The sequence below is a fragment of the Onychostruthus taczanowskii genome, unplaced genomic scaffold (genome assembly GCF_017590055.1).
Source record: "Onychostruthus taczanowskii isolate IOZ18803 unplaced genomic scaffold, ASM1759005v1 scaffold43, whole genome shotgun sequence".
Taxonomy (NCBI): domain Eukaryota; kingdom Metazoa; phylum Chordata; class Aves; order Passeriformes; family Passeridae; genus Onychostruthus; species Onychostruthus taczanowskii.
In genome coordinates, this window is record NW_024501792.1 from 2,173,108 (window position 1) to 2,191,631 (window position 18,524).

General features: G+C 54.1%; 1 protein-coding gene across 1 annotated transcript in view; it reads right to left on the reverse strand.

Annotated features, from left to right (window-relative positions):
* The window catches only part of NECTIN1 (nectin cell adhesion molecule 1), a 60,858-nt gene extending 53,862 nt beyond the window's left edge, over positions 1–6,996 (reverse strand). The window contains exon 1 of the mRNA XM_041414022.1: positions 6,848–6,996. Coding sequence (XP_041269956.1) covers positions 6,848–6,929 — 82 coding nt within the window. The 5' untranslated portion in view covers positions 6,930–6,996. The remainder of the gene's footprint in view (positions 1–6,847) is intronic.
* Positions 6,997–18,524: the final 11,528 nt, after the last annotated feature.

Consider the following 18,524-nt stretch of genomic DNA (forward strand, 5'->3'; position numbering starts at 1 on the left):
AAATTGATCTGGACTATTAATCCTTAACATTTCCTCTAGTTTTGGCACCCCCAGGTTAGGAAGGCCATCAGCACTGGTGGGAACAAGACTCTGGGTTGCCTCCAAGGGGTCTCTGCTGATTGTGTAGCCCAAGAAAAGTCAGAGTAAAACCCCTTGGATGCCTTTCCTAAGAAAAATGTAGCCAGAGCTTGATGCAGGTAATTCTCCAGTGCAAAGTGTCCTCCTGACTGCTGGCTTTTAGGGTTATTTCCAGGAGAGGTTTCAAGGCAAGGGGAACCTCCATCAGGGTCGTGGGGTTGGGTGAGTTATGACTCCACAGAACTGATAACTCAGAACTGGGAACTTAGAGCTGATAAGTGGCACCAGCCTCGAGCTGAGCAGGCTCACACTGGGCTGCCCAAGGACAGGGCAGGGTTCATCCCTCCTTGCTGCTCTGTCCTGCCCTGAGCTCCTCACAGGGCAGCAAAACCACCCCATGTCAGGCTGCTCTGCACAGAAATCAGGAACAGAGAGTGACAGAAACTCTCACCTCTCTCCTCCCCTACTTCTGCCATTAAATTCTCCCCTGGGTCTGTGACTTCTGCCCGTCAGGGATCATTTGTAACCCTTGGCATTGCCAGGGCACTCAGCACAACAACCTCTAATTACAGCCCTCCGCTCTTGAGTCACACCAACCTCTTGTACCCATCAGCATCAGACCCTGAGCCCACAGCCAGAGCTCTGCCCCCAGACTGTGCCCTTGGGCTGTGAAAATGGTCAGTGGAAAGCTGCTCCAGCAGCATTTCCCTTGGTCCAGAGGGTGTCCTGCCAGGAAATAAGAAATGAAACCTGGTTTTGCCACGTGTGAGATGTGAGAACCCCAGAGCAGACACCAGGTGAAATCCCTGCTCCCACATGACACAGCTGCACTGCAGCAGCCTCACTACCTGGAGCCACACAGAGCACAGGGCTGGCTCTCAGGTGGCCACACAGCACTCCATTCCAGCCCCCTGGGCCCCTCACAGACAGCCCCTGGTGCTGGGATGGCTCTGGGAAGGCTGGATGTTAGCCCTGGACCCTCTGTCACTCCTGGCTGTGGCTCCTGATGCTCCTCTCAGGAGGAGGGAGGGATGGATCCACAAGAGAAGCAAAACAGCCTCACAACCAGCATGATTACAGGCAGGGAGAGAACTGCTGGGAAGAGAGATGGAGGCTGAGTCCTCTTGCCTAAGCAGGCTTGGGAGTACCTGCTGTCTCTCAGCCAGGTGGTCCATCTGGTGCCTGCCTCTGCTCCGAGGCAGGGATGTGATTTGCAGGTCCTGGACCACATCTGGAGCATCCCTGCGTGGTTGGGAGCAGATGGAAGCACTTTGCTGTTTCCTGCAGCTAGAAAGGCAAATAGGCTGGGATGGAGGACAGAAAACCCCTTCATTGTGCTCTAACTCCCAGGGAGGAGAATCACACTGCTCCTGCCTCTCCCAGGCTCTTCTCCCTGCACACCTGGAGGCTGAAGTGCTGTCCACCAGTCTCCAACTGGTCTGGCTCAGGGCCAGGGAGGGCAGGCCTGCAGCAGAGAGAGGAGAGTTGGGTGGATAATGCTTAGAAATGCTTCCATCTTGCATCACACCCAGTAATGTCAGGGCAGGATTATAAACCTCCTGCAGGGACTGCTTTGTGGTGGGGGAATGGAGAAGAGATGGTTCATCAGGTTGGGTCAGTTCCTCCCACCCCTCCCCAGCACCCCACAAAGCTGCTGACATGACAAGAGCCCGCTGGCCAGGCCCTCTGTGCCTCCCTGAGCTGGGCCCTCCTGTCCCTCTGAGCTGGGGACAGCAAGGGACAGGAGCTGTGTCCCTTTCTCATGGCCAGGAGCTGCTCTTTGTGTGCCCTGGGACTGCACAGAGATGGAGCTGCCATGGCTCTGCTGCCGGTCTGTGGGAAGGGCTGCAAGCAGTGCCCAGACAGGACAAGCACTCAGTGCAGAGCAGGAGCTGGGCTCCACACGTGTCCCCAAGGAGGCTGGGACACAGCACAGGGCACAGACAGTAACACGTGCTGCGAATTTCTCTTCCCATTTCTCCATGTGACGGAGAAGGAACGCTAAACCCAGCGTGGAGCCAGAGGGGAACCTCTCCTTCCTTCTTCCCTCTTCGGCATTTGAGCAGATTCTGTTCTGCTCCAAAGCTGAGGGGTTCCCCTTGAAAACCCCGGGTGTGTGCTGGGATGTGCCTCAATCCAGCCTGGACTAATCCTGCGCTGGGAGAAGCCAGACAAAACGTGCACCTGGGAGAACATCCATGGCTTAACAGCAGCCAGGAGGAAACGTGTATGAACCTCTCATTCCTTAAACAAACCTTCACTTGGAACACTGAGCTGGGAAAGCTCCGTGCTGGGCTGGCTGAGCTCTGGTAATTAACACAAAGAGGTGTCTCCAGCGCAAACTGGGTCCCTGCTCCAGTGGCTGGCGGCACCAGCTCACCCTTCCGCAGAGCTGCCCTGATTTAATCTGACATTATTTGAAAAAGCAGGATCTCCAGGGGCTGTGAGATTGGAGTACCTTTCTTTGTCCCTCCCTCATTTGTTTCTGCTTTTTTGCACTGATAAGCCCGGCTGGCCTGTGAAAGGGACAGAGCAAGAGCCATCAGCACCTCGGGCAAGGATGTTGCAAGATTCAAACCCTTTCTTGGCAGCCCTGAGGACTGTGGCCATCCTCTTGAGCACTGGCCAACTCACCCCTGCAGCTCTCACACACAGCCCAACTCCAGCTCTTCCCAAAATGTTTGGCTTGGAGCAAACCAGTCTGGTGGAAGGTGTCCCTGCCCAAGGCAGGGGGTTGGAAGGAGATGATCTTTAAGGTGCCTTCCAATCCAAATAATTGTGGATTCTGGGATTAAAACCCCTTTTTCCTGCAGTTCTTGCCCCATCCCTGTCTGCTGGCAGTGCTGTGTGACTCCCCAGGTGGGAAGAGGTGGGAAAAGGCCACTTGCTGCTGTCCCCCCAGGCTGTCCCCAACCTGAGTGGCACTAGCAGAGGGCACGAGTGGCAGCCAGGCTTGGGAAGCAGGTCACGGACAACCGGCTCTTCTGGTTCCTTCCATGATTCAGCCGAGGTGTGAGCCCTGCTCAAAGGAGCCCTGTGGTGCCTCCCTTTAAGCTCGGCTTTTGTGGCTGGTCCAGCTGCAGCCCAGAGCTGGGGTGATGCAAGGAGAGATGTGCCAGGCTCTGCCAGCATCTCCTCGGCCACCGGCTCATCCCAAGCACTGGAAGTGCTGCTGGATGTGCCCCTGGAATCTCCCTGTGGATGGGAGTGGGCTGGGAGCTCCTGCCTGACCAACGCTGCTGGTTCAGGGGGCAAACAGCATCCCTGCCATGGGGCAGACACCCCCTGCTCGTGGGCTGAGCTGCCTCTGCCCCAGCCTGGCGCCTCACCCACGCTGACACACTCAGCAGCTCCTCCATTCACACGGGGTAAAACCCGACCGGTCGGTTTAAGTGAGGTTTAAAGACAAAAAAATCAGCCAAAACACGCTTTTGCTTCCTGAAATAGCCTGATGCTGCTGTTTGTGAGTTTTGGGAGGAGGCAGGTGGCAGGGGAAGAAAAAATAACAGCCAAGAACTCAACCCAAAGGCTGAAGGAGACTCTGGCAACTTTTTTTTTTTTTTTTTTTCATTTTGGAAGCTACTTTGGGATATTAAAGCAGCTCTAGAAAGTACAAGATGGAGCAGATCCTGCAGTGACACGCTCTGGCTCTTCCCAGCACTCCAGAGAGCTGTTGTACCTCCCCGAAATGAACCCTCCCTCCAGCTGCAGCCAAGTTTGACCTCAGCCCTGCAGGTCACCGCGGCTCAGTCAATGCTCCTTTCAAGCACCGTGATGGAAAAACCCCGTGTCAAAGCAGCTCCAGCCACCTCTGCAGCTCTCCCCTGTGGAGCACCTCAAAGCACTTTGCAAAGTGTTCCCAAGGCCCCTCTGGGAGATCAGGAGGTAGCCCAGCAATAGCAGAGAGGAATTTGTCTGCAGCCAGCGTTTGGGAACGGAGGCCCAGATGTGCAGAGGCAGGACCAGGCACAGATGATGCCTCTGCTCTGTGTGGCTGCATCTCAAGCTGCAGGAGCTCCACGGTGGGGATAAACAGACAGATTGTTAAAGCTTGTAAAGCATAAACTGAACTGCAAGTGTTCCTAACCTCTGTAGATCAGCTGCCTGGCATCTTTGCTCCCCTTCCCCCACGGCTTTCTGTAACCCCTGTTGATATCAATATCTTGAATGGAGCGTGAGTTGATACCTGGTTCCAAATGGATGGGCATGCAAGGCTGCAGGAACCATGAATTGAATCCGTTCTGGACGATTGAACCGCTCACATTAAAGATAATTTGTAAAGCAGATTTTTATACGAGACTCCTTACAGCTTTTACAGTGGTGGAACTTTTATTTCCTTATCAGAGCAAAGAAAAAAAGCTAACATTTATCTGAAGGGGGAGGTGGGTGAGAAGAGAATGAAATGGCATTGATCAGCTGGACATGGAAGGTTTTTCAGAAAGCAGGCACTGCTCTGATCCTTCTCAGGTGTTGGGTACAAAACCGCATTTTCCAACAAGTCCACAGCCACTAATTCATTGTAGTAAAGAATCCTGAGTTTCCTCCCCTTGTTAAGCAAGCTTGTCTGTATTCAAAGCTTAAATACAGCTTTATATGTTTATAGTTACGATTTTGGCAAAATGCAGTGTGAACTCAAGGAGGTAAGTGGGGTCTGGTAAAGACTCTGCTTTGTGCAGCACTGTCTGGGTCCATCCACAGCACCCAAAAGAAGTAAATAAATGAATGAATAAATATTTAATATCCAGGATCAGACACTCCTGCAGCTGTGGTGCATCCACTAAACTGGTCGGGCCGAGAGTCTCGCCCACACAGGCTGCAGGGCACTGCTGCTCAGGGCCAGGGTTTGGGGAGGATGATCCTCCTGGAGGGAGGATGATCCTCCTGGAACACTGCGGAGCTGGCTGTACCCCGGCCTTGGCAAGGCACCACGACATGCACCACTGGCTTATCCTGGCAGAGCTGCCAGCGGGACAGTGCAAGACAAACTGCCATGCTGCTGCAGTGGCAGGAGATGAGCCCGCTTGGCTGCTGGCAGCACAGCCCTGAGAGCAGCCAAAAATAGGAGAAAAAGTCTCTCTTGGCAGGACAAGGTGAGATGCCAGGCTGTGTCAGGGTCACTGCGTGTCTCCTTGGTGAAAGCAATTCCCAGGGGAGCACAAAGTCCTTTTGGTTTAGCCGGCACAGTCACCACAGCATTGCTGCCCCTCCAGTGCCTTTGCCCGGGGCTGTGGGGAGCGGTTCCTGCACGGGGCTGCCGGGAGGGAGGATGAGGAGGGAAAGCCGGGTGAAGAACGGCATGGAAAGTTCTGAGACTCCTTGTGAAGAGCCAGAGCTCAGCCAGGCACCTGCCTGCAAGCACAGAGGAGCGCGGGGAGCCCGAGGCTGTCCCTTCCGTCACCTCTTTTTGCAATGCACAGCAGATCCCTTTGTCCTGGGAATACCGAGGTGCACCCAGCCCTGCTTTCTCATCGCCCTGTTAACCTGTTCCCTCTCACAGCCTCCCTGGTTTCTGGATCACCACCCCCTCCCATTCCATCTCTGTCCTCATCCATTTTGAGCAGATAAATAAGTCGCTGAGATCTGTTATCTCCCATGTCCCGATGTTATCACATCCCCGTCTTTGCCAGGGCACTCTGATGGCCCAGACCTCCGAGTCCCAGCCCAGCCAGCCCGGTCGCTCCTCTGGGACGCTGCCCCAGCCCCAAAATCGGAGGAGTGGACGCAATTCCACCCTGCCTTGCCCGCAACTTCTCTCCAGCTGCAGATCCCAGCGCTGCTGCAGGCACGGGCTGGATCCGCTCCTGTGCCCGCTGCCAGCGCTCCAGCCCCAGCCACCAAAGAGGCAAAACACCGGCTCTGTTTGCATCTCTCAGTTCATTCACAAGCTGTAAACGCAGACTGCCGATCCCCTTTCCATGGCTCCGACTCCCGGAAAGCCCTCCAGGACGGCATTAACCCGTTCTGCGCTGGAGCAGAATAAATGAGCCCCCGCAGGGCACTCGCCAAAGTGGGTCACTCGCCCGCTTGCCAGCGCTGTGCTGAGCCCGGGGCAAGTCCTAGCCCAGGGAAGGGACACACGGACTGCTCTGCCACCGCCCGGGTGGCTCCAGCGAGCTGGGGAGCAGCCGATGCTCGTCTTTGCCCACGTCCTCCGTTCCAGAGATGGATCAGAACCCAAGGGATGGATCGGAACCAAGGGGATGAATAAGATGCCATCAGGCAGCCAAGCTCAAAGGCAGCGAAAGGAAGCGCTGAAAGCTGGGAGCGGTCCAACCCCGCCGCAAAAGAGCCCGTGGGAAGTGTGTGCTGAGGGGAGCTGGGATTTTTGGGATGCTGGAGAGCCGAAACCCTCCGTCTCTCCTCCCGAAACATCTGCGCTCTGTGCCCAGCCTCGTGGCTGCCTTTCCGGGGAAGCCTGGCTGCTGCGCCTCGCTAGACGCTGCTCGATCCAAAAAGCAAACAAACGGCCTCGGCTCGCAGGGCTCCGGAGCCCGCTGCCTGCAGCTGCTTCCAAAACAAACGAGCGTGTTGTTCCGAGCCGAACCGGCGCTGAAACCGGCCCCGGCTCTCTCCCACCCTCGCAGAGATGCTCCCACACCTGCTCCAGACCAGGGCGCGCACCCCAAAACGCCGATCCCGCCCTTCCCCGCCGCTCCGCAGCACTCCCCGCACCCCCTTTCCCCCACGGGCACCCCGCAAACCCCTCCGGGGCTGCCTCCAGCCCGGCAGCGCCCCGGCGGAGCCCAGCGCCCTCCGGGGACCGGCTCACCTGGTAGGAGCGCGGCTGCCAGGATGCAAACTCCGATAGTCCACCACGATGCACGGCAACTTGTCTGCAGCCGTGAAGCCATGAGAGTTCCTTAAGAGCGATGGGCAGGGGTCGGTCTGGCAGCGCCACGGGGCCCCCCACCCTCCCAGCCCCCGGTGATGCTCAGGTCTGCTTGAAAAAAAAAATAAATAAAATTCAAAAAAATTAAAAATAAGATCGTAGGTGCGTGAGGACAAAGAGGCGGCGGGAGGGCGGGAGGGCTCCGGGGGGAGCTCCGCACATCCGCGGGGCCCCTCTGGGCGGGCGCGGGGCGCTCCGGCCGCGGGGCAGCGCGGGCGCTTCCTTCCGCAGAGCCCGGGCGAGTGACGAGGAGAAGGAAGGGGGGTGGAAAATGCGATTAAAAAAAAAAAAAAAAAATTTTTTTTTTTTTTAGCCAAAAAAAAAAAAAAAAAAAAATCAGCCAAAAGAAACCCCAAACAAAAAAGAAAGGGGGGAGGCAAAACAAATAAAGAGCGGCGAGGCAGAGCCCTCCGCGGGCTGCGGCGGTGCCGTGGCTCCGGCGGCGGGGCTCGGCAGCCCCCGCCCGCTGCCCGCCCTGCGCTGGGGCCCCGGCCGGGTGCGGTGCCCGGGTGCGGTGCCCGGTGCGGGGCTCGGCGGCCGCGCTCGCACTCACGCACACACTGGCGGGAGGAGCCTGCCCCGTGATGTCAGCGCTCGGCGGAAGGAGGGCGCAGCGTTAACCCTTCGCCCGGCGGCTCCCGGGGATGCGCGGCGAGGGCGGGACGGGTGGCCGGGCTCGCCGCCCGCCCCTCCGGATGTTGGCAGCTGGCGGCAGCTGGGCTTTGTTCGCCGTGTCCGGCCGCGCCGCGCAGCACGGGGCGCCTCGCCGTGGCTTGGCCGAGGCGCTCCTGCCTCGCCACGCGGGGCTTGGGGACTTGAGGCTGTTCCTGAATTCCCTTCGCACGCCGGAGCGCCCGGGCCGCGGCTCTGGCAGTGCCCGACACCCACCTCCCCGGGTGAGCGCATTTTTCACCCCGCGCGGTGTGAGTGAAATACGTGGAAGCTAAGCCGGCAATCCGAAACGCCTGGGATGTGGATACCACAGCGTTTTCCTGGGGCCTGCTGCAGGAAGGAGCTTGTTGTGGCCACCCTCTGTGTGCGCTGATGAGCGAGGGGATTCAGAGCTGGCGCAAGAGCCGATGCGCGGGAGGAGGGGGCAGCGGTTTCGCTGCGCTTTGTAGCAGCCTTTATTATGTGGACACAGAGCCAGCCTTTGTGGATCTCTCGCTAAGGAGGTGTTTAGCCTGCTAATGCCGGCTCCTGAGCTGCCCTGGCCTCTGCAAGGATGCTGAACCCCAAACAAAGATGTGAACAACAATGACAACAACCAACAACAAAGTCATGTTGATTTCAAGCTCCATTAGAACAACACAGGAACAAATCAATGCCTGGCAGGCAGAAAAGGATGGAATCAGTGGGGAAGGATACCACACGTAGTGGGAAAGGGAAAGGCGGGGGGGCAGCCAGCAGCTATAAAAAGATACCCCTAAGGACCCCCTTCAGCAGTCTCCTCCTCCTTTTAATTCCTTTAGAAGTTAATTCCTGTTCAAGGGAAGGATGGGCAGCTCTGTAACAAAGCGGATTAGGCAGATACAAGGTTTGTTCCGAAATAACAAAAGTTATTACGTAGTAATGAGGTTTAGTTAATAGATTCGCAGACTGTAAGGCCGCTGGGATTCCTTTGGACATCCTGCCTGTGGAGCTGAGGCTGCTGAATGGATGATTTCTGCCTCCTGCCTCTTCTCTGAAGCTGCAGACCTGAGCTCAGGAGGGCAACCCCCGATCCTTGTGGACAGGCAGGCCGTGGGGTGTTCCCAGCATCCTTGTTGCTGGTTGGTTTTCCTGCCCGTGCAGTGTTTATCTGTCTAATTTCAGTTTTAATCCATAAAATCTCATTATTTCCTTTCCCAACTCCATTAAAGAGATACCTCCGATGAGACATTGTTCCCCTGGGCAGGTCTCTCTGAGTTACCATGGAGTTCCCCACATTAACAATGCTCCAGCTTACATTATTCCCAGTGTTACATTCCCCTTTCTCCCACTTATTCTGTTGTCACTGCACCTGAGCTGACGTCCCTGAGATCTGTGGGGCAGCCACACCTCAACTCTCCTCCTTTCAGCTTCCTGCATTTCAGGTGGGCGAAAATTCACATTTTCCTTCAAGAATCTGGGGAGATTCGGTAGAGCCTTGGGGCTTTGGCTTCCCAAATCACAGACCTCAACCATGTGAGACAGAAATGTAAATCCATTTAGCAGCAGCAGCAGCAGCAGTGGACCATTAGCCCTGGTGCATGAGGCCTGACTTACTGAGCCAGAATGTATTATTTTCATGATCCTGCACAAAGCAAAACCCATCACATTTGGCACAGTTCTGGCTGTTAACTTCTAAGATTTATTACACAGTGCCATGGGGGTCCCTGTTCTGCAGCATTTTGTGAGTCCAAAATTTCCGTGAAGCCCGAGGGGACTTGGGCATGAGCAGGAGAGGCAGCAGCAGAATGCTTTGCTTTGGCAGTTTTTTGTTATTTCTAGAGGAGGAAGATCATAATATGTAACATATTTAATTGCATCATACTTTATATTGTTTTTGATTTGGGGAGGTCTCTGTGTGCACGGCCTCTGAGGGGCTGGGGGAGCTGCCTCCTGCTTTGCTAGATCAGCTGGTTTAAGCCCATTTTTTACTTCCTTGTTCTACCCCTCACAACAGTGGGTTCCTAAAACTCGTCCCAGCCAGAGATGTGGGAAAGGAGCCCTGCAGTGATAAGACAGGGGATTTCAAGGTTCCTACTGCAGGAACACATGAACCACTGTGAGACTCAGAAATCCCTTCCATAAATCTCTAAATGTATTCCACTAAAAACAAAGAGAGAAAAAACCAACCCACCTGGTGCCTCAGATAGAACTGGGCTGTGAGGAACCCCACCTTCTCCAAGGAAAATAATTTCTAAAACTGCAATATTTACCCTCTCTTGGGTTTTAGGGGTGGTAAAAATCTCATTTTAGGTGGCAAGTAGCCACCAAAACAGAGACCCAAAGCCTTTCCTGTTCACCCCTGTGAAACCTGGTTTAGGCACAGACCCTGGAAGTGGTGTAGGAACTTGGCCCACACTTACATAAGTTGTCACGCCAATATTGCTCTTGAAAATCGCCATTAGAGCATGAAACAACATTTGGCTGGGAAAAAAAAAAAAAAAAAGGAAAAACAAAACCAAAAACAACAGACTTGCAGTGTTTTGTCCTCCCAGCATTTTGGCTGTTCTGCTGGCACCGGCGTTTTCTGCTGATGCTGCCGTGTGAGGTAACGTCTCCTCAGCAACCTGCTGGAATGGGACCTCCCCAAACACTTCCCACTGGAAAACGTGGGCAGTGGGCAGCGGGGAGGGGTTGGGATGGAGCTGGGATGAGGCTGGCACTGGCACCACTCCTTTGGATGAGGAGTTGGTGACGGTTCTGCACTGGCACAGCTCCTCTGGATGGGATCTTCCCTGGCGAGCTGATGCACATCCTTCCCCAGGGTGGAACAGTTCCTGGAGTCAGACTTATCCAAATCTTTCTAAAGCAGCTCCTGGCTGCTGTGGAATGAGCACAGAACCAGGGTTGGGCTGAGGGATGTCCCTCAGGGGAGCCAGGAATTCCCCCAGTGTCTTCCCAAGCCTCTTCCCAAGAGTGGCTCCCTGCCACTTGAAAGGCTCAGTGGGAATGGACACCTTCTCTGAGATTTTTGCAGTTATGACTACCAGAAAGTCTTGGAAGGAGGGGAGGAGGACGGGGGAAGGGATTGCTCTTTAAAGCATTCCTCGGTGGGGTTTTTCAGCTGCTTTTGTTTGCTGCAGAGCCCACAGCAGAGAGCTGTCACTCCGAGCTGGGAGCGCGTTTGACACTCCTGTCTCTGCCGTGTACCTGGTGTGTATTTGCTGCAGTCCTGATTACATTAACTCCCGTGTTTATAAACATTTGGAATCAGTGCAGAAGGCTGCGCTCGGTGGAATTTTAAAGCCGGCATCGGTTTTATTTTTGCTTTTTCATCTGTAAACACACATAATGCGTCTGCGGCGCAGCCAACAATGGGGGATCAGAGGTGCAAAGGGCTTCCCGAGCTGATTCCGTGCTTGGCTTCACTTCTGAGCTCTCCCGGTGCAGCTTCCTACGTGAACTCACATCTACACAGCACACATGCACTGCACAGGCAGCTCACACTCCCTCAGACCTCCGGGCACCATCCTATTTTAAAAGGCAATTCAGCACTGATAGTCGTTGCTGCCCTGCTGTTCTCTAGATAGGGCCAGCAGTTAGAGGAGGAATTAAACCTGAACTGGGGAGAAAATTGCCTCCCAGTTAATGGGAGCTGATGCGAGCTGCGAGCAGGCTGCAAACAGCAGTGGGGTTTTTTTCTGAGCCCCTCTGCCGAAGGGTTGGTAAGAGCCTTTCGGTGCTGCCTGAGTGCCTTAACCCTGGCAATCCCCACAGCACCCCCTTGTGAGGCAGGAATTAAAACGTAATCCTCATTTTACACGGAGAAAAGAAACCCTGGGAGATTAGGAATCCCAGCCTTGCAGGAAGCAGGATGAGTTCTGCTGCGGATTTCCAGTGGAGAGCAGCTGGAATTGCAAGGCTGGTGGGCTTGGCGGGACCCACGGGTTGGAAATGCCCTGCAAGGGCTGGAGTGAGGGGTTGTCAATCCAGGGGAGGAATTTGGGCTGGAATTTGGGGTCTTGCATGGGTAAGAGTGATGAAAACAACAACCACTGGCCCGAGGTTTGGCCAGCAATGCTGGGCACTCCAATGCCTCGTGTGGGCTCTGTGTCAGCCTGTTCCCATCAGCAGAGAATAATTCCTTCATCAAAGCTATGAAATGCCTCCAAGAAGGAGCTGCTGTCTTCCCAGAAGGAGCTGACAGGGAAGAAGGGACTGGAAGGTCTCTCTTGCAGGCACACAAAGCACTGGGGATGGTGTGGCGTGTCCGTGAGGGCCAGAGGCAGGCAGGAGATGAGGCACAGCATCCACAGGGAGCCCGTGGCACAGGGAAGGGGAAACCAGAGGAGAAACAGAGAATGGAATCAGCAGGAACACTTCAAAGGGCATTGCTGATGAGGTCGGGCAAGGGGAGCTCTCTCTCAGCTCCGAGATCTGAACGGAGGCACGGACACAGCTCGTTCAGAGGCAGCAGTCACTGTATTAGAAAATAGCATTTATTATTGAGCAGCTCTGCGCCCTGCCATCCCCAGGGCCTTGGCAGTGCCCGTGCAAGGAAGGCAGGACACAGAGTCCCCAACCAAGTCTGGGAGCAGCCTCCTGACGGAGGGTGTTAGGAGCTGCTGTGCAGCCATCCGTGAGGGAGAGCCCCCAGAGAGGATTTCTCCTGCCCTGGAAATTCACTGACACGCTGTGCTTCGGATTTGAATCGGGACCGGGGCTTGCTGCAAATTTACAAGTGGAAATAAGCCTTTTGCTTTTTGTGGTTGGACAAATAGGCTTCTCTTCCTGCATAAGCTCTTCTGGGCCCTGATCTCTGGGTCACAAGGGAGGCTTGTGGGTCTGTCTCATTTGCAGGCTGTCACGGCAGTGGCACGAGAGGGGGAATGTGATGCTGTGGCAGCAGAGCTGCTGTGCTCAGGGAGCTGTGCTCCTGCAGCCGTCCCAGATGTGAGGGGCACACTGCCACCAGCAGGGCAAAGCCACTGCCACCCTCTGGAGGCCTTGGAGCTGGACCAGATCCGTGGCAAGGTGTAATTCTGCATTAAGTTTAGCAAATCCATGCCAGACGTGGGAATTTTTGGTGTAATCCTGGAGTGAGTTGAGAACAATCACTGCTGTGAACACAGAGCAGCCCCAGGGACAGGGAAGGACTGCCCCAATCAACCCTTGCCATTGTTTCTGAGGCACATCCAGCAAAGATTTTCTTTTATCTTCCATTCTTTCAGCCATGTCATTAATTTCTGGCTGTCCCAAAAATCCTCTGCCCCCATCCACCAGGCCAGGTGGGAATCAGCACATCCCAGAAATGCTGATTTATCGTCCCCGAGGCTGGCAGCTTTAACACTTGATAAACAGAGATATGAGTGCTAAGGGCTGAGTTTACCTTGTCTGCACCCGTGGATCTCCTGTGGGGAGGCTCTGGGGGTTTCCTGTGCACGTTCCTCCTCCACCCCAGGAAGGGAAGGGGTTTTATGTGAACAATGCAGCATGAGCCCAGAGTAATCCCCCTCCCAGCCTGTTTTGTGAATGCCAACTGGGCCTGCCTGATGTCTATTCAGAGGGGTTTTGCTGCAGTCTGAGGAGTTAGCAGTGGGAATTTGGAGGCACTCCAAGGGGAATGCTTCTGTCAGCCTGGAGTGACTGCACGGGGGGCAGTGGGATGGGGTGGCTGCTCTGTCCCAGGGGACAAACCTCTCCTCCTGCCTCATTGTCCTCCATCCATGAGTTTCTGCTTTCTTCTGCAGGTTCTGGAGGGAGGAGGTCACCAGGGAAATCACGAGACCTTTCCAGAGGCTCTGGGTGGCTTGGCCTGGCAGTCAGGGTGAGTCCTCATGGCAAGGCTCCCCAAACTTTCCACCAGCCAAAGAAACAGCCTCTGCTCCTAACTCCTCTTTGCAGTTTGGGTTTATTTGTGATGGGAAAAAAAAAAAAGGTGGAAAAAAAAAATCAGTGGCTTAATGGTACTTTAGAGCCTTCCCATGAGGAAGAAGGATTCATGCAGGCTTTGGATCTTGGGGAGTCAGATTTATTTGCCCTTCCTCCTAAGTGTGACTGTGTTTCCACGTGCCATGAGCCCCTGCCACTGTGGGCACCCACTAAGAGCTGTAAAGTGACTTAATGAGTCATCTCCTCCCGAGCGGGGACAAAAAAATGTCACATTAAATTTCTGTTTGCAAATTTTTCAAATGCGTGGCTCCAGCTCTCTGACACAAAATGAGCTCACAGTGGAAACTGTCTGCAGGGCTGCATTTCCATGAGGTTTTGGTGGGGATTTGGTGACGTTTCTGGGTTCCAAATCCTGTTCTCATGGGAAGACAGCTAAGCCAGCACCTACACAGAGTTTGGTGATTAAAATTTGATGTTTTCTACAGATTTGTGGCAAGAAGAAGAATTTTAGCAACAGGAAGAGAGCCCTGAGTTCAGCCTGTATTTTTGATACCTTTTTTCTCATGGAATTTTCTGTGTTCAAGGCCAGGTTGGGCTTGGTTACATTTTATTTTACCCTGATACAAACACTTGGGACAAGAATTCAGGTCTCCCAATGCCTGTCTATGGTATCTACTCTACCTCTGCAGATTTGAGGCTGAGCCTTCATCACCTCCTGCCTCAGTTTGCCACCAAACATGGGAATTTTGGAGGCCAAAAACCATTCAGTCATTTAACCCAGTGCCGGGATAAATGAGTAACTGGTTTCCATCTGAAGCATTAAGGAGAAATTGGACCTTTGTGGAGGTGAAGTGTTGGGGATGGATAATGGCAGGGACAAGCTGTTAAGGGCTTTTTGTCCTTCTGTGGGCAGCAAAAGTCTCTCTTCTCTTTCAAGATAACCTGAGAGGAGCAGGGCTGTGGGCTCACTCCATTTGTCAAGTGATTCTTCTAAATGTATTTAAATACTTTTACAGCCTCTGTTAATGAAACTTTGGTGACCCCGGGGCTCCTGAGGGAATCCATCTGCATCTAAGTGATGGAAAATGAACTCGTTAATGGCTGGGCCCAGCTCAGTCAATATAGGATATCGATCCCTGGTGATGAAGGGCTGGATGGGAAGGGGCTTGGCTAAATGGGCTTTATCCTGGGATGAGCAGGGCTGGCTGGGCAGAGATTGATGGAGGATAGCTGGGAAAACGCCTCGTTTTCCCTGCTCGCTGCAGGGATTTTGGAGAGCCTGCCAGGCTGAGCTGGTGGTGCCTGAAGGACACGGGGAAGGGCTGCTCAGGATCTGATTGCAATCTCTGTTTTCTGCTTCTGCACCGCCTGGCTCCGCGGGTCTCCTCGCCCCAGAAACTTTGGATGTCCCAATTTCCCCCTCTGTGAAGGAGAGATGTCTCTCCCAAACCACCCAGCCCTGCTCCCAACAAATCTAATTTCCTCTTGTCACAGCTGATTCAGCAGGGGCAGGGAGATTAGGTGTGGATAAGGCAGGAGATAAAGGCTGGAAATCTGAGTTCTGGGGGCCTGCATCCCCTGGGAAGTGCTCTGAAGGGTTTGGAATGTTTCTCATCACCTGATGGGAGTTATCTTGGGGGAAGGGCTTGTCCTGGTCTTGCTTTTGGGCTAACAAACTCCCCTGAAGTCTTTTTCCTGTTGCCTATCACTGAGGGGGAAAAAAAGGAGACAATCATACCTGGAAATTTGGGAATCTGCTGCAGGAAATGGGAATTCCCTGTGTGGCTGTGCCAACACATTGCGGAGCAGGAAAGGAATGAGATGGGGGAGGGATGACAGGTTACAAGAGGGAACAAAACCCACATTTTTGGCACATTTTGGGTGCAATCCTCCTGTAAACACTGGCATAAAATGGTGTTTGGTCTTTTAAGAGCCCTGATCCAGCCTTCCATCTCTCCCACAGGGCCCAGGGAGCTGGGAACAGAGCCCCAGACAGGGTGAATTGGTCGTGTATCCAGGGGGTGATGCTGATTTCCATCCCAGCGAGATCAGAACAGCAGGGCTGCCTGGGCTCCACTCAGCGTCCCCCTGCTCTGCCTCGGGGGATCCCCCTCATTTAAAGGGACTGCGGGAGAAAAAGGCAAGTTTGGAAAAGTCAGTAAAACCTTTCTGTCTCTGAAGCAGCTTCGGATGCCCCCACAGGGCTTTGGGATCTGCAGCGGGCAGAGCTGAGCAGTTTTTGGAGGGTGGGATGGTGCTGTGGCCCTCAGGGACCCCCAAATTCTCTGGGTCACACCCTCAGCTGACAAAATCTGGCAGAACTGGGCTGATTTATGGCCACTGAAGCTCAGCTGCAGCAGGCCCACATGAGAGCATTTGCTGAACACTCTGCTCCCTCTCCTCTCTCGCCACTTGCCTTCAGTCACTAAAATCTGCTTCATTAACAAACTCTCCCTAATCACTGCTCCTGAGCAGCCGAGCACTCTGCCCACTGGGGCTCTGTGTGGAGCTCCTTCCCAAGGATTTTTCCAGCCAATATAACACACACTTTAATGACTTTTCTTCTCCTCAGCCAGTTGTTGGAGGAGGTGGAGCAGTGGCTCTGCACGGTGGATGAATGTTAGCTGTGAATCTGCTGACATCCTGAGCAACCAGACATCTTCCTTCCCTGGAAAGGGGCTGGTCTTTTAGCTAAAAAAAAAAAAGGAAATTTGAGTCAGGGAGTTGGTGGAGGTGATGCTCCAGCTTTTAGGGCTGCCATGGAAAAAGTATAAGGGTCTTTAAGGATTTCAGTTTTGTATCTTCAAAGGAAAAATGATTTTTTTTTTGAATTTCCAGAAAATGCTAATCTGGAAGCAATTAGATTGTGAGGGAGGGAAAGATAGGCATGGAAAAGAGCAGGTTCAGGCCTGGAGTGATGCTCAGGCTTTGTGCTCAGCAGTGCCTGTCCATGCTGGCCCTGCACCCCATGGCTCACAGAGCCCTCTCCCAGCCCTGCATCCAACACAGCATCTCAGAGCTGTTCTATTCCCATCCTGGCGTGGAGCCATCTGTGTGAGACGTCAGAATCTCCCCCTCACCTCCCTTCCACAGCACCTTTGTCGTGGGGAGCCGGTGCTGGGGGAGCAGCCAGGCCCAGCCCAGGCAGCCTCACGGCCCGTGGGCGGCTTGTTTTCCCTCCTTCCCACCCTCCTGCTGATGAGGAGCCCTATTTTTCTCCCCTTGCATGAGCAGAAATAGCTCGTGCTTGTCGTAAATCACCTCGGCTGCAGATGGTGAGTCACTGGTTGATCAAAGGCGAGACCCTTTTCTGGGTCTGGGAGGAAGAGTAGATGCTTCAATAAATCATTAGGAATCAGCAGCAAGGAGTGTCCCTTGGGTCTGAGGAGAAAACCTGGCTGCCCCCTCCTTTGTCCCCGTGCCCCTGGTGTAAATCACAGATTTTACTGTCACGAGTGGGGAAAATCACAAATTTTCGTGTCAGGAGTGGGGACAATCACAGATTTTGGTATCAGGAGTGGGGAAAATCACAGATTTTAGTGTCAGGAATGGGGACACCATATTTAGGGTCCCTGTTACCTCATTTAGGATCCCTGTCACTTGATTTAGGATCCCTGTTACCTGATTCAGGATCCCTATCGCCTGATTTGGGATCCCTATCGCCTGATTTGGGATCCCTGTTACCTGATTTGGGATCCCTGTTACCTGATTTAGGGTCCCTGTCACCTGATTTGGCATCCCTCTTACGTGATTTAGGATCCCTGTTACCTGATTTAGGATCCCTGTTACCTGATTCGGGATCCCTATCGCCTGATTTGGGATCCCTGTTACCTGATTTGGGATCCCTGTCACCTGATTCGGGATCCCTGTCACAGCCATTCCTGGGCGCTGGGCAGGGCTTTGCTGCCCTGACCATCAAACTGGGACAGCAGCAAGGGGACAGGCCCTGTGGCCAGGAGCAGGGAATGAGAAGGGACAGAGTGCTGGCATGTGCCACTCAGGGCAGAAAACGAGAGGAGGAGCGCGGAGTCCAAGGGGATCAGCGTCAGCGGGGCACGGGCGTGACAGGAGCTGGCCTGGAGGTGACAGCGCGGGCGGGCAGAGGGAGGGGAGTGCCAGCCTGTGCCACAACTGCCTCGGGATCCAGGATAACACAGCGGGCACCTGTGGCAGGGTGGGAACGAGACCAGGAGCAGCATGGCAGCGGGGAGAGGAGGACCCCGAAGCCCCAAATCCTGAATCCCCAAATCCCGAATCCTGAATCCCTCATCCCTCATCCCTCATCCTGAATCCCAAATCCCTGAATTCCTCATCCTCATCCCTCACCCCGAATCCTGAATCACCAAATTCCTCACATCGAATCCCGAATCCTGAATCCTGAATCCTGAATCCCAAATCCTGAATCCCTCATCCTGAATCCCGAATCCCTCACCCCAAATCCTGAATCACCAAATTCCTCACATCAAATCCCGAATCCCGAATCCTGAATCCCGAATCCTGAATCCCAAATCCTGAATCCCGAATCCTGAATTCCTCATCCTGAATCCTGAATCCTGAATCCCAAATCCCTGAATTCCTCATCCTCATCCCTCACCCCAAATCCCTCACTCCTCATCTGTCAACCTCAATCCCAAATCCCGAATCCCAAATCCCTAATCCTCACCCCTCATCCCTCATTCCTCACCCTGAATCCCTCATCCCTCATTCCTCACCCCAAATCCCAAATCCCTCACCCCGAATCCCCCATCCCTCACCCTGAATCTCGAATCCCCTCATCCCTCACCCCTCACCCCTCATCCCAATCCTTTCCTCGTGGCCGCAGTGCCCTGCCCAGGAGGGAGGATGGGTGGCACAGGAGCTCAGGGTGCTGCCAGGGAGAAGGGACAGGCCGGGCGTTCTTCCTGTTCCCTAACCCTCCTCTCCTGCGTGTCTCCAACCCCTCCGGGAAGGAAGAGACATCAATGGCTCTTGAGGCAGAGGCTCCGCCGAAAGCCGAGCAGATGAAGGGTTTGCCATCTGTGAACAAGTTGTTCTG